Source organism: Zootoca vivipara, chromosome 13 (genome assembly GCF_963506605.1).
Source record: "Zootoca vivipara chromosome 13, rZooViv1.1, whole genome shotgun sequence".
In the NCBI taxonomy this organism is placed as follows: Eukaryota; Metazoa; Chordata; class Lepidosauria; order Squamata; family Lacertidae; genus Zootoca; species Zootoca vivipara.
This window is the reverse complement of record NC_083288.1, coordinates 28,998,769-29,012,236: the sequence shown is the minus strand read 5'-3', so window position 1 is coordinate 29,012,236 and position 13,468 is coordinate 28,998,769. Positions and strand designations below refer to the sequence as shown.

Genomic DNA, 13,468 nt, shown 5'->3' with positions numbered 1-13,468 from the left:
TAGAAATATTAGTTGCAGTATTTTGATTGTGAAGATTTCCAAGTCTGCACACCAGAGGCAACAGAAGACTGAATACAATCAGACCTATTCAGGGGAATCTGAGCTTCCCAAGAGTCCCATGAAGATAACTCCTTAGTTCCCTTGGCTGAGCCAGGCAGAGTGATCTGGGACTATCAGTGTACTGTGTGTTGAATGGGAAGTCTACAATGGTATGTCCCCTGCAGGGAACACAGTAGCGAAGAAGACCCCAGCAGGATTGAATCCACTACTTGTAACAGATTGACACAGTTTTGAAATATTTATTCCTACCTGGCTGGAAAAGAGTTAATCCACCTCCAGCCTGACTGACATAACATTCTGATGGGGGCGGGACTGTTCCCAGTTTAAATGGCAGTTGGGAGTTGGGAGTTGGGGAGAGTAGAGTGTTAGAGAGGGATGCAGGAGCTGTGGTAACAAGTCTGTGTTAAATAAAAAGAAGATATGTGCTTTTAAGAACCAAAGAAATTCATGTTTATAAGTTAAATAATAAAGTTAAATGTGCTTAAACATTCACTGACTCGGCAGTGTCTCAGTACCTTCAGAGGTGTGACAAAGAGGGGAGAACAAAGCTTTCCTGGGGAAGAGGAAACTGTTTGCTTTTTCTCCTGTCATACAAAGGGCTGGTTAGCTAAGCTGAAGGAGCCACATAGTTGCCTAAGGGAGAGGCACACTGTAGCAGTAGGGGTCCATGGGAGGGACTTCCCACTGGTGGCCATAGGTTTCGAACGCAGCGCCTGAGGTACTCTGGAGACAAGTCCAATTTGGACACTCGAGGTTTTCTTCTCCTGTTTGTAGAGAAGCACAGGGAGAGCCTCTGATGTTAAAGCAGTGAGGGGTGGGATCCTCACACTACTCACTGCAGGACAGGTTATTGTGAAGCAGTACCCTGCAGGATTCAATCTTCCTGCTCTTGGCTTGGAGAGGGGAAGAAAACATAAATTCTCTTTACCTCATGACTTTTAAATTAGAGTTTTAAAAGGACTATTGGTTGATTATATTTCCATTCTGCATGTTTCCCCAACTGAGCCCTAATTAAACCTTAGCTCTGCATTATCACAGTTGTTGGTAATTAAGTAGGTGATGTGTTGACCTTGGACTACTAGTATCCATAAGACTATCCACCGACTAGTACACCCCACGATGGCTATCAAGATTATACCTCTACACAGGCTTCAAGGAAGGAAACCTAGGCGCAAAGTGAACACTCAAACCCTTCAAGATCCCATTAAGAGGGATTGCTTCCAAACGACTCTTAAGGACCATCTGCTTTCAAAATTTTCTGATAACATCAAGGAACACTGGAACAAGCTAAAAACATCCATTATTGCAGCCTGTGAACAAACTATTGGATACTAAACCAAGAAACACCAGGACTGGTTTGATGAGAATGACAGTGAGATTGAACACATGGTTGACAAAAAAGGAAGGCCTTTCAGATCTGGCAAAGAGATAGAAACTGTGCCACTAAAGAAAAAAAAAACCCTATGCCAACGCTAAGGCTGAGGTTCAAAGAAGAACCAGAGAACTAAAAAACACCTGGTGGGTAAAAAAAGTTCAAGAGATCCAGCACTTAGCCGACACTCATGATGCACAGAGTTTCTTTAAAGCCACAAAGACCATATATGGGCCAATAATTCATGGCATATGCCCCCTACGCTCAGCAGACGGTAACACACTTCTAAAAGATAAAGAAGCTATTGCACTGCACAGAAAAGAACATTACCAGCATCTCCTTAACCACAATCCCCCGTAGCTGCTGAGGTCCTCTCACAAATTCCGCAAAAACAAGTTAGAGATGAGCTTGCAGTATCTCCAAATCTGGGAGAGTTGTGTACAACTATTAACCAAAAGAAAAACAACAAAGCCAGTAGACCCGATGGGATACCTGCCGAAATCTGGGTGGAATTGAACTTACACAACAACTTCGCAAGCTCATCGAAAAAATCTGGGAAAGAGGAGAAATCCCAGCAGACTTTAGGGATGCCAAAATTATCAATCTCTTAAAAAAAGGTGACAGAACTGATTGTGGAAACTATCGAGGCATCTCTCTATTAGCTGCGGCCGGCAAAATTATTGCAAGGACCTTAGCAAACTGTCCGTTAACAATATCCAAGGTGACCCTTCCTGAAACTTACATTAGTTCTTCAAACAATGCTGGTGGAGGTTCTTCGGTGAAGGATAATTGTTTGGAGATTATGAAGTTCTGAGAAGCTATGCCACCAAGGATGAGGTCTCCTGACTGGTGATATTTGTGAAGTGGAGGGTGTGGATCATGGACATGACACTTCACAATGTGAGTCTTGCATGTCATTTCAGGAAGCAGTGCCAGCAGCAACACCACAAATGCCACCATCCTGAGTGTAAGGAGAAATCTCCACATGACTTTTTATATTGTGTTTCCACTGACACCTCCCTCAATGTATTGTCTATTGTTTCAAAGGCTGGTTTGAATACTTGTCAGTCTGAAATAAACCTTAAACCTGAAGAATAAATATTGTTAGTTCTGAGCCATATTTTTTAACATGGCACTTATATAATATACTTCACTGTCTCCACCACTACAAATTGTAGGTTGTTTTGCATGTGGCAGAATTAATCACAGTCTATAATAACAAAGGAAAATAATTACAAAGTCAAGGTTGGAGTTTCCCCTGTGGAATTGCAGAAGTTTTTTTTTTTAAAAAAAAAATATGTTTGCCACACCTGGACATAAGTTTTCCTTTACTTCATTTTCTGCCTAGCACTTTTGATCTGATATGCAGCTCAGAGCTTAGCTTTCCATTAGTTTTTTGCCCTTCCTGAATGGTCCAATTGAGTTTTGGTCTTTATTTCTTTTACTTTACAAAGTTGTTGTTGTACACCACCAAACCTTAACCTATTACAGTTGTAAGAATGGATTCCAAATATCATTGAGTTTGTCCATTGCAAGTCTGCATTTATATGCAAGTTGTTCACATCTTGCAAGTTTGTATAAGTCTTCCATCCAATCATAGAAGGGAGCCACATTTTTATTTTTACAATTCATCAGTTTCAGTCTTTTTGCCGTGGTAAGGCGAGTCCACTTTTGTAATTGTCCTTTTGTAAGGTTTCATATACTGGGTATATAGTTCAAAGGGATATTTTGCTCTGTTTGTAAGGTTGTTCCATACAGTTATTTTCAGTTCTGTTGATAGTTTCAGTTACCTTCTGCCAAAAATCTTTCAATATAGGACAATGAAAAAAACCTGTATTTTAGAGAAGTAATATCTCTATTGCATCTTCAACAGTTAGATACCCTAGATAGCCCTTTTTATAACAAACATAATGGGGTCAGTATATTCTAAATGTTATTTTTTGTTGTATGAGCGTCAATTTAAGGTCCTAGGATACCCTTGTTATAGCACTTAAAACAGTTTCCCACTGTGTGGTCGAAACAGAGATCTCTAATTCTTTACTCCATTCCTCACTCGATACCTGTATATCAAATTGTTTTGATAGTAACAAAAATTCATATATGTTGATGGCAGGGTTTTGAGTTACATAAGAATTAATCAACTGCTTCTCTGGGGCATCTGAGGCTGTAGAAGCTGCTGGTCCGTAGATGGTGGTTAGCAAATGTTTTATTTGGAGATACTGCCATTGAGCATTTGCGCACCAAGGCCTTGTGCCCCACAGTTTCCTATTGTTTAATAAACACACAGTTGCAAGTATTTGGGTTAATGGGCTAAAAGAGGCGACAACTTTGCAGATACAGGTAGGTAGCCGTGTTGGTCTGAGTCGAAGCAAAATAAAAAAATTCCTTCAGTAGCACCTTAAAGACCAACTAAGTTTATATTTTGGTATGAGCTTTCGTGTGCATGCACACTTCTTCAGATACACTAGAAACAGAAGTGTCAGACCCTATATATATACAGAGGGTGGTGGGGGTGGGTGGGAATGGGAGATGGGCTGATGGGAGTGGTAAACCTGTAGATGGGTGTTAATGGCTGCTGATGGCTGCAATTAGTCCTGGGCTGAGGTGCTAAAGAAAGCTTGATCATGCATAATGAGATAAGAATCCGATATCTCTATTCATCCCAGGTGCTTCCATGGTTTTAAGCTTGGTAATGATTTCCAATTCAGCAACTTCCCTTTCCAGTCTGTTCCTGAAATTTCTCTGTAATAAAACAGCTGCTTTGAGATCTTGTATAGAATGTCCTGGGAGATTGAAGTGTTCTCCTACTGGTTTTTCAGTCTTATGGTTCCTGATGTCAGATTTATGTCCATTTATCCTTTGGCGTAGGGTTTGGCCTGTTTGTCCAATATAGAGAGCTGAAGGGCACCGTTGGCATTTGATGGCATACACAATGTTAGAAGATGAGCAATTAAATAGTCCTGAGATGGTATGTTGGATGTTGTTGGGGCCAGTAATGATGTTGTCCGGGTGTATGTGGCAGCAAAGTTGGCATCTGGGTTTATTGCAGGCTCTGGTACCAGTGTCCATGTTAAGTCTGGTGGTTGTATTATTGTGGGTGAGGAGTTGTTTAAGATTGGGTGGCTGTCTGTAGGCAATGAAAGGTCTTCCTCCCAGAGCTTGAGAAAGGGAGCTGTCATTGTCCAGGAGAGGCTGTAGATCTCTGATGATGCGTTGTACTGTTTTAACTTGGGAGCTGTATGTGATGACTAGTGGTGTTCTGTTATTTTCTTTTTTGGGTCTGTCTTGCAGCAGGTTCTCCCTAGGTATCAGTCTGGCTCTGTTGATCTGTTGTTTAACTTCATCAGGTGGATATTTTAGTTCTAAAAAGGTTTGCTGTAGATCTCTTAGGTGAGATTCTCTGTCTGTAGAGTTGGAACAGATACGGTTGTAACGTAGGGCCTGGCTGTATACGATGGATTGTTTGGTATGTTTGGGATGGTAGCTAGAAGCATGTAGATATGTTTGTCGGTCAGTTGGTTTTCTGTATAAGGTGGTGTCTATACGTCCATCCTGTATTTTTATAGTAGTGTCCAAAAAATGTATTTCTTGCATAGATTGGTTCATTGTTAGGTTGATGGTGGGGTGAAAGTCATTGAATGTCTGGTGGAAGGTTTCCAGGGTCTGTTGTCCATGTGTCCAGATAATAAAAATATCGTCAATGTATCGTAGGTACAAGAGAGGTTTGAGTGGGTAGGAGTCTAGGAAACGATGTTCTAAATCTGCCATGAAGATGTTGGCATACTGTGGGGCCATGCGGGTGCCCATGGCTGTGCCGCTGATCTGGAGGAACAGGTCATCACCAAATTTGAAGTGGTTGTGGGTAAGGACAAAGTGGCAGAGTTTGGTAGCAAAGTCCGCTGTGGTTTTATCTGAAATGGTGTTCCTTATGGCTTGTAAACCATCATTGTGTGGGATGTTGGTGTATAGAGATTCCACATCCATAGTGGCTAGTATAGTATTGTTAGGAAGATTGTTCAAAGATTGTATTTTCCTCAGAAAATCTGTGGTGTCACGTACGTAGCTGGGAGCACTGATAGCATATGGTTTCAGAACAGAATCCATATAGCCGGAAACACCCACTGTAATGGTGCCAATACCTGAGATGATGGGGCGTCCTGGATTTCCTGGTTTGTGTATTTTAGGTAGAAGGTAGAAAGTTCCTGGTCGAGGTTCCGCTGGTGTGTTTGTGAGGATCTGTTCTTGGATGTGTAGGGGTAGCTCCTTGACAATCTTGTTCAGTTCTTTTTTGTATGCTTGTGTGGGGTCTGAGTCCAATTTCATGTAAAAGGCAGTATTGGAAAGTTGTCTGTGGGCCTCTTGGATGTAATCAGTTTTGTTCATGATGACGACAGCTCCACCCTTGTCTGCCTCTTTAATTATAATGTCTGGGTTGTTCCTGAGATTTTCTATGGCTCTCCTTTCAGCATGGTTTAGATTTTGTTGTAAGTGATGGTGTTTTCTGGTCACATCCGTTTGGATTCTGTGGCGGAAGCAGTCGATGTACAGATCTAGTGTGGTATTGCGTCCATCAGGAGGGGTCCACGTGGAGTCCCTTTTTGTGTAACATCTTTTCGGTGGTGGTTGGTGGTCGATGTTCTGTTCATTAATGCGTTTGGAGGGTGATGGTTGTTCCCCAGTAAGTTGAGAGGTGTTGTGTTGTTGGAAATCATTACCAAGCTTAAAACCATGGAAGCACCTGGGATGAATAGAGATATCGGATTCTTATCTCATTATGCATGATCAAGCTTTCTTTAGCACCTCAGCCCAGGACTAATTGCAGCCATCAGCAGCCATTAACACCCATCTACAGGTTTACCACTCCCATCAGCCCATCTCCCATTCCCACCCACCCCCACCACCCTCTGTATATATATAGGGTCTGACACTTCTGTTTCTAGTGTATCTGAAGAAGTGTGCATGCACACGAAAGCTCATACCAAAATATAAACTTAGTTGGTCTTTAAGGTGCTACTGAAGGAATTTTTTTATTTAACTTTGCAGATGTGAGAGGTTTGGCTTAGGCATTGGGTAAATCCAGGCTTTCTCAACCCACCCGTCTGCAGGGAGTACAACTAAGAGTAAACCATCAAGAAGGGGAGCCACATGACTTTCATCAAATAGAGGCACCCCAAGGGATCCCTGTTGTGCTTGTGGCCTAGCCCATGTCCAGGCTTCAGACAGAATCCACACCCCTAGATCGCTTTAGCAGGATGCCCTTATAGAGGAGGGGCAGATGGAGCCTACAACCTCCCCTCCATTAAACAAAGGCCTACCCAATGCCAACAAAATTGTAGCGATTGCTACAAGATAGGTGAAGGTCAAATGGCAGGTGCCAAATATCAGCTTCCTGGGTGCAATGAAAAATCTCCACTCAAGGGACGTTATACTATGTCCATTGTCAACTCCCTTATTACAGTTTCTATAGTGACAAAGGCTAATATAAACGTTCATTCAGACTATAAAGAACCTTGAACCCTGAATAGCATATATTGTTAGTCTCTGGGAGTACCACAACTCTAATTGGTATAGTTACTTAAATACCATGTTTAAAATTCTTTCTTGCTCAAATTCTACAGGAAGTCTGATAGGCAGTAGAATTAATTATTGCCATTTTTGCCTGTAGTCATTTTAGTGAATTTGATGCCTTAAAGAGAAAAGTACATTACTCTTTTCAATTGCCAGAACTGGTTTCATTGAGTGCATAGGGAGCTTAGTGTCGGATAGCTCCTAAGCATAAAGGGCTGATGTTATGGGGCCGTGGGGAGAGGGAGAGAATTGGGTGGAGCAACATAGGCCCTCCTTCATGTTGTGGCTTTGGAATGGGAGGCTGTGCCTCGACTTCCTGCTGGCAGGAGTTTTGGTCTACCTCTCTTTTAAATCAGAACCAGTGAAGGCGGTGAAGGTCCTGTGTGAGTGCCTAGAGGCGGTTGTAGGTTGGATGGCAGCTAACAGATTGAGGTTGCACCCTGAGAAGACAGAAGTACTGTTTTGGGGGGACAGGGCAGGTGAGTGTGGAGGACTCCCTGGTCCTGAATGGGGCAACTCTGCCCCTGAAGGAGCAGGTGCACATCCTGGGAGTCATTTTGGACTCACAGTTGTCCATGGAGGTGCAGGTCAATTCTGTGTCCAGGGCAGTTGTCTACCAGTTCCAGGCTGAGACCCAACCTGCCCGCAGACTGATTCGCCAGAGTGGTGCATGCTCCGGTTATCTCCCACTGGGACTACAGCAACGCACTCTACACAGGGCTACCTTTGAAGGTGACCCAGAAACTGCAACTAATCCAGAATGTGGAAGCTGGACTGATGACTGGGAGTGGCCGTGGAGACCATATAACACCGACCCTGAAAGACCTACATTGGTTCCCAGTAGGATTCCGAGCACAATTTCAAGTGTTGTGCTGACCTTAAAACCCCTAAACGGCCATAACTCAGGAGCTGAGGTTACAGGGAACCAGGCAAAGGGCCTTCTTGGTAGTGGCGCCCACCCTGTTGAACACCTCCCATCAAATGTCAAAGAGAAAAATAACTATCCAACTTTGAGAAGACATCTGAAGGCTACTCTGTTTAGGGAAGCTTTTAATGTTTGAAGTTTTATATTGTTTTTAATGTTCGGTTGAAAACCACCCAGAGTGGCTGGGGAAACCCAGCCAGATGGTTGGGGTAAAAATATATTATTATTATTATTATTATTATTATTATTATTAGTCATGCTAGGGACTGCCGTACTAAAATAGAATAGGCCAAGTTAATTCTATTCACATGTAAATATATAATTAATTGAATGAGACTTACTCCCAGGTAAAGGTTTTGCCTTGCAGCCTTGACTTCAGAGTTTGAGGAGGGGAAAATGTTTAATTGTTCTAAATGATAGGGTTTGTTATGATTTGGCTCCTAACCATCTGAGACCGAATATGTTACCGTAGCAACGTCTGCAGAAGCATAGAAAACCGTAAACTCTTGTATAATAGTCAGTTTATAATTAGTATAATTGTAATTTAATAACTAGATAGCATGACAAAATCACATAATTCTTCAGTTGGTTCTTCGTATTAGCTGTTCCCTTTTGTTCAATTCAGGCTTCAACAAAATAATGTAGCATTTGGGAGAAAATATGCACACCAATAATCCATCACTGGAGGCTAAGATAGAAAAGATCTCCACAGCTACCATATATTTCCCCTTAGTGCTCAAGTAGGTTGGAACAAAGGATAACCACACACTGCAAAACACTAACATGCTAAAAGTGATAAACTTGGCTTCATTGAAGGTGTCGGGTAACTTCCTAGCAAGGAAGGCCAAAGTGAAGCTGGCAATGGCCAGGAGGCCAATATAGCCAAGGACACAATAAAACATTACCACAGACCCCTCATTACATCCAAGTATAATTTGTCCAGCCATTGAGTGTACATCAGCCTCTGGGAACGGAGGAGAGATTGCCAGCCAAACAATGCAAATGCCTCCTTGTATAAGAGAACAAGAAAGTACAATGGAATAATTGGCCAGTCTCTTTCTCACCCATTTCCTCATTCTGGATCCTGGCCTGGTGGCCATGAAAGCCAGAACCACAGTGAGGGTTTTTGCCAGCACAATAGAAACAGCCACTGAGAAGACGATGCCAAAAGCAGTTTGTCGGAGGAGACACGTCACCTTCTGAGGCTGTCCAATGAATAGCAGTGCAGAAAGGAAGCACAGCAGGAGGGAGAGGAGAAGAGTGTAGGTGAGCTGCCGGTTGTTGGCTTTGACAATGGGAGTGTTGTGGTTCTTCATAAATGTGAAGAGGACTAGAATGGTGACCAAGGAACCGGAAAGAGCAGAAAAGGCTAAACTGAGCCCCACAGGTTCTTCAAAAGACAAGAAACTTATTTTCTTGGGAATACATAAATCATGGTTTTTATTTGGATATGTTTGGTCTGAACATGTAGAACAATCACTCATTTCTGAAACGGAAAATATTTGGCTTAATATTACAAACATGCCATTAATCTGAGGAGCAGCCAATCTTACTATTTGAATCTGGAACAAAATAATAATTCATCTTGTGGAATGTAGTTTGTGATGATTGTAGGGATTGCAATGGTTAACATCGATCCTTTCTAAACTGGAAAGTTTCCTATTTCCTTCCAGCTTTGGTTTTTTAGCAGCCATTTGCTTTTTACCTTGAAAGCCAAGTTTAACCAAATGATACCACAAAGCCCTCCTCTGAATATTTTTGATGGCATTCCTAGTCTGTATTTCAATTTTTCTACCAAGGGTGTTGTACACATGCAGTTTACAACTTCTTGCTGGAAGAAACTGTATGCTGGATTACTGCCCCAAATTTCTTCACATGAAATTACAACACAGATAGCCCATAATTCTCCAGGTTAACAGAGTTGCTTAGAGATTTAGCACTGGAAGCTAATGACGTGGCAGTGGTCCCCAAACATCCCCTCGATTCTGCTACTTCCCCACATACTATTTTTCATCCTTCAAAAGGTCACATAAAACCTGGAAATCATTAGCTAAAAATAATAGGAAAATAGAATAAAGCGCTATCTGAATGCAGCCCTAGTATATACACACATCCTTATGCTTTTACAACCCTGTTGTGATGAAGTATCACACAATCTGCCCCTTATTTTTATATACTTTATTGCTTACCTTTCTGGTCTGAAATCTCCCCTTCTGGACAGGGGATGCAATCGTAGCAACAAAATGGCTCCCCTTCCTTTGCTTTCTTGCTTGAACCAGGACTGCACTTCTCACTGCAGAGAGAAATAGGCCTTGCCTAATCCATGAAGACAAAAAGAGAATATAGAGATTTGAATCGTTATATGGATGGCCAATTTTAAGTTATCTTATTTCAAACTGAAAATGGGACCCAGGTGGCGCTGTGGTTTAAACCACAGAGTCTAGGGCTTGCAGATCAGAAGGTCGGCGGTTCGAATCCCTGCAATGGGTGAGCTCCTGTTGCTCGGTTCCTGCTCCTGCTCACCTAGCAGTTCGAAAGCACATCAAAGTGCAAGTAGATAAATAGGGACCGCTTAAGTAGGAAGGTAAACGATGTTTCCATGCACTGCTCTGTTTCGCCAGAAACAGCTTTGTCATGCTGGCCACATGACCCGGAAGCTGTCTGCGGACAAACGCCGGCTCCCTCGGCCTATAGAGCGAGATGAACACCGCAACCCCAGAGTCGGACATGACTGGACCTGATTGTCAGGGGCCCCTTTACCTTTACCTTTTATTTCAAACTTATAGCCAGAATGAAGGCACTGAGACAAAATTACCCCTTCCTGGCTGGCTGCTGAATCTAGCTGCAATCCAATAGGCAGGACTCCAAGTAGGGCCATCATTTACAGGGCCACAAACCCATGTCCTTCCTGACTTCTGATCGGCCTATTCAAAGGGCCAATGCTGGTACAGCTAGGGGGAGGGAATGAGCTGTGCAAGAAGGAAAACATGGCCCTGGGGCCATGTCACAGCCATGCCAGGAACCAAATGTGACTTCCTTGGATATGAAATGAGTGGAGACTAACTTTAGAATACAACCAATGATCAATATTTTACATATATTCAATGCAAAGATGCATATTTTTGTTCACCCAACAACTTATCCATAAATATAATCTATAGCAGAACTCCTGTAAAGGAACTTCATGAAGTGTAATTGGTTTAATCAGTTCATGAATTCTCCATAACATCCAAATTAAAGATTGTCCAGTGAAACTGTGTTTACAACCAGGACTCAAAATACCAACAATTTGATTGTACCTGGTTAAACCACTTGTGCCATGTAATAGCATTCTCATAGATGGTGAACAATTGACCTGAAGAAGTCTGCGGATCCATCCTGCCAACTATAACTTTATGAAAGGATTGGTTTTGCGAAGCAATCCAATTAATAACATCAAGCCCAGCTTCCTTTTTTTTAAAAAAAAAATATTTTTATTAATTTTCCAATTAAAACCAATTATATCACATTCAATATTTCAAATTATACACATATATATATCAATCAAACCGAATGTTATGCCAAATCATCTAAATAATTTATTTTTGGGTTCCCATGCTTCAAGAAATTGGGAATTCCTCGCAACTGTCCACTGCCGTCTTATTTCTAAAGTTCAAATCGTCCTCCAAGCTCATAATATTCCAAATCTTCCCCTTACAGTCACATAGATGTTTTCCACTTTCATCCGATTGTTCCACATCAAGCCCAGCTTCCAACTCCCCCTTCTGGTTGAAGGAAACTGTGTCTCCCGCACTATTATTAAATGACACACCTCTGAGGAAATGATGGAACTAGATTTTGAAAAGAGAGAAAAGAGAGGTGTACGTCTGTTTTACAGATGAAGACAATGTTAAGTGCATCTCACAAGGATCAGAACCATCAGGAAGATAGTTTACTGCATTATTTTAACACCAATTTATGGCACACGGTCTCAAGGGAAATCTGGCCACATTACCTGCCACAGCTGATAAACCTGAGATTCCACCTTCCTTTTGTCTTCCAATAATCTTGAATTGAGTCTGGATGAGAACATGACATGGAGAGCATGGGCCATGGCATAAACAGCATTGTATATACAGTAGCTATGGCCCGTCATGCTCATTTCAAAAAAGGGTGTAGGCAGCATTCCCAGGTTCTCCTCTCCAGTGCAAACCTCTTGATCCTCACCATCTGTGACTGTACTAGGGAAGACACAAGCAAAGGCCTGTTGCCAGAAATCCTTGATGAAATAATCTCCTTTTGTGGTGCAAGGACTTATGTGTTCAAGAAATTTGTGAAATTCTGGTAGAGCATTTGAGTGAACAGTGAAAAACAGAGCCCCATTAATTATTTGTGTATCCCAAGTCCTTTGAAAAACTGCAGCAGTCATCTCCATCTGGGCTGTCATTATCCACACTTTACCTCTTGCATCCTCTCCAATCTCTTCTTCTTCTGATAAATATGGAAACCATCTAAGAAATATCATTGAGTAAGATTCTCCATAGACAACTATCACATTGGCATTGCTGCTCATTACTTTATCATGTAGTTTTGCACCCTCTTGAAACACGTCTTGTACTTCAATGATAAAAGATACTTTGAGGATTCTTTCTATGAAGGCAAAACAGACACCACTGGAGGAAAACATTGCAACCACTCTTTGCACAAATTGTTCTCCATTCTCAAGATCCATCATAAGGAGCCCAATCCATGTCCACTTGAAATGCAGAAGTAAGGAGAGAATCCCCTTATACTGAAGGGCTTCTTGTGGGACCATTTGGTAGAAGGAGAGGCCTGGAGTTTTATCATGCATGATGGGAGCAGGACCATATGTGAGCTAAAGGGAGGAGGGTACAAAGAAGGAACAGAATAAATAGGAATGTTTTAATGACGTTTTTCTGCAACATTTAAAAATGTAGAGCAGCAGAATAAACAGAACTACGAGAACTACCTTATTCCACATGTTCCTATGTGACCACTATAATATCTGTTCTGCATTTTTAAAAAGATTGTATTGTTTTGCAGCATCTACACTTTGAACCTCCCTGCCTGTTTAGATCAAGTAGTCAGCCTCACTGTGGTCTTTTTAGTCGCTGCAAACAAACATTTTTGTTTAAATTAGCCCACTCAGTTGCTTAGAAAGCTGAGGTAATTTTAATCTGTTGCAGTATTTTTAACTTTTATATGTTTTAAGGCAGGCATCCCCAAACTTCGGCCCTCTGGATGTTTTGGACTGCAATTCCCATCTTCCCCGACCACTGGTCCTGTTAGTTAGGGGTCATGGGAGTTGTAGGCCAAAACATCGGGAGGGCCGCAGTTTGGGGATGCCTGTTTTAAGGTATGGTTTTGATTTTTACTTGATTTTTCTATTTTATCTTCTCTTAACTGTTTTGAGGTTTTCTTAACCATCAAGCGGTTTTAAGTAATAATAAATAAATTATCATGGCTTATGGAGTTGGGTCCCTTTGGGTCAATTAATGAATGCAAAAATTTTATTGAGTCTTGTGTTCTACTTTATTTATTAA

The 13,468-nt window shown here is 41.7% G+C and overlaps 1 protein-coding gene across 1 annotated transcript; it reads right to left on the bottom strand.

Moving 5' to 3' along the window:
* Positions 1–8,506: 8,506 nt before the first annotated feature.
* LOC118094717 (vomeronasal type-2 receptor 26-like) lies at positions 8,507–12,756 on the bottom strand. The gene is made up of 3 exons (XM_035135325.2): positions 11,920–12,756; positions 10,115–10,241; positions 8,507–9,411 (listed from the first exon to the last, which is right to left on the bottom strand). Exons 1-3 carry the CDS (start codon positions 12,754–12,756, stop codon positions 8,507–8,509), a joined length of 1,869 nt encoding a protein of 622 aa, XP_034991216.2.
* Between the last annotated feature and the right edge of the window lie 712 nt (positions 12,757–13,468).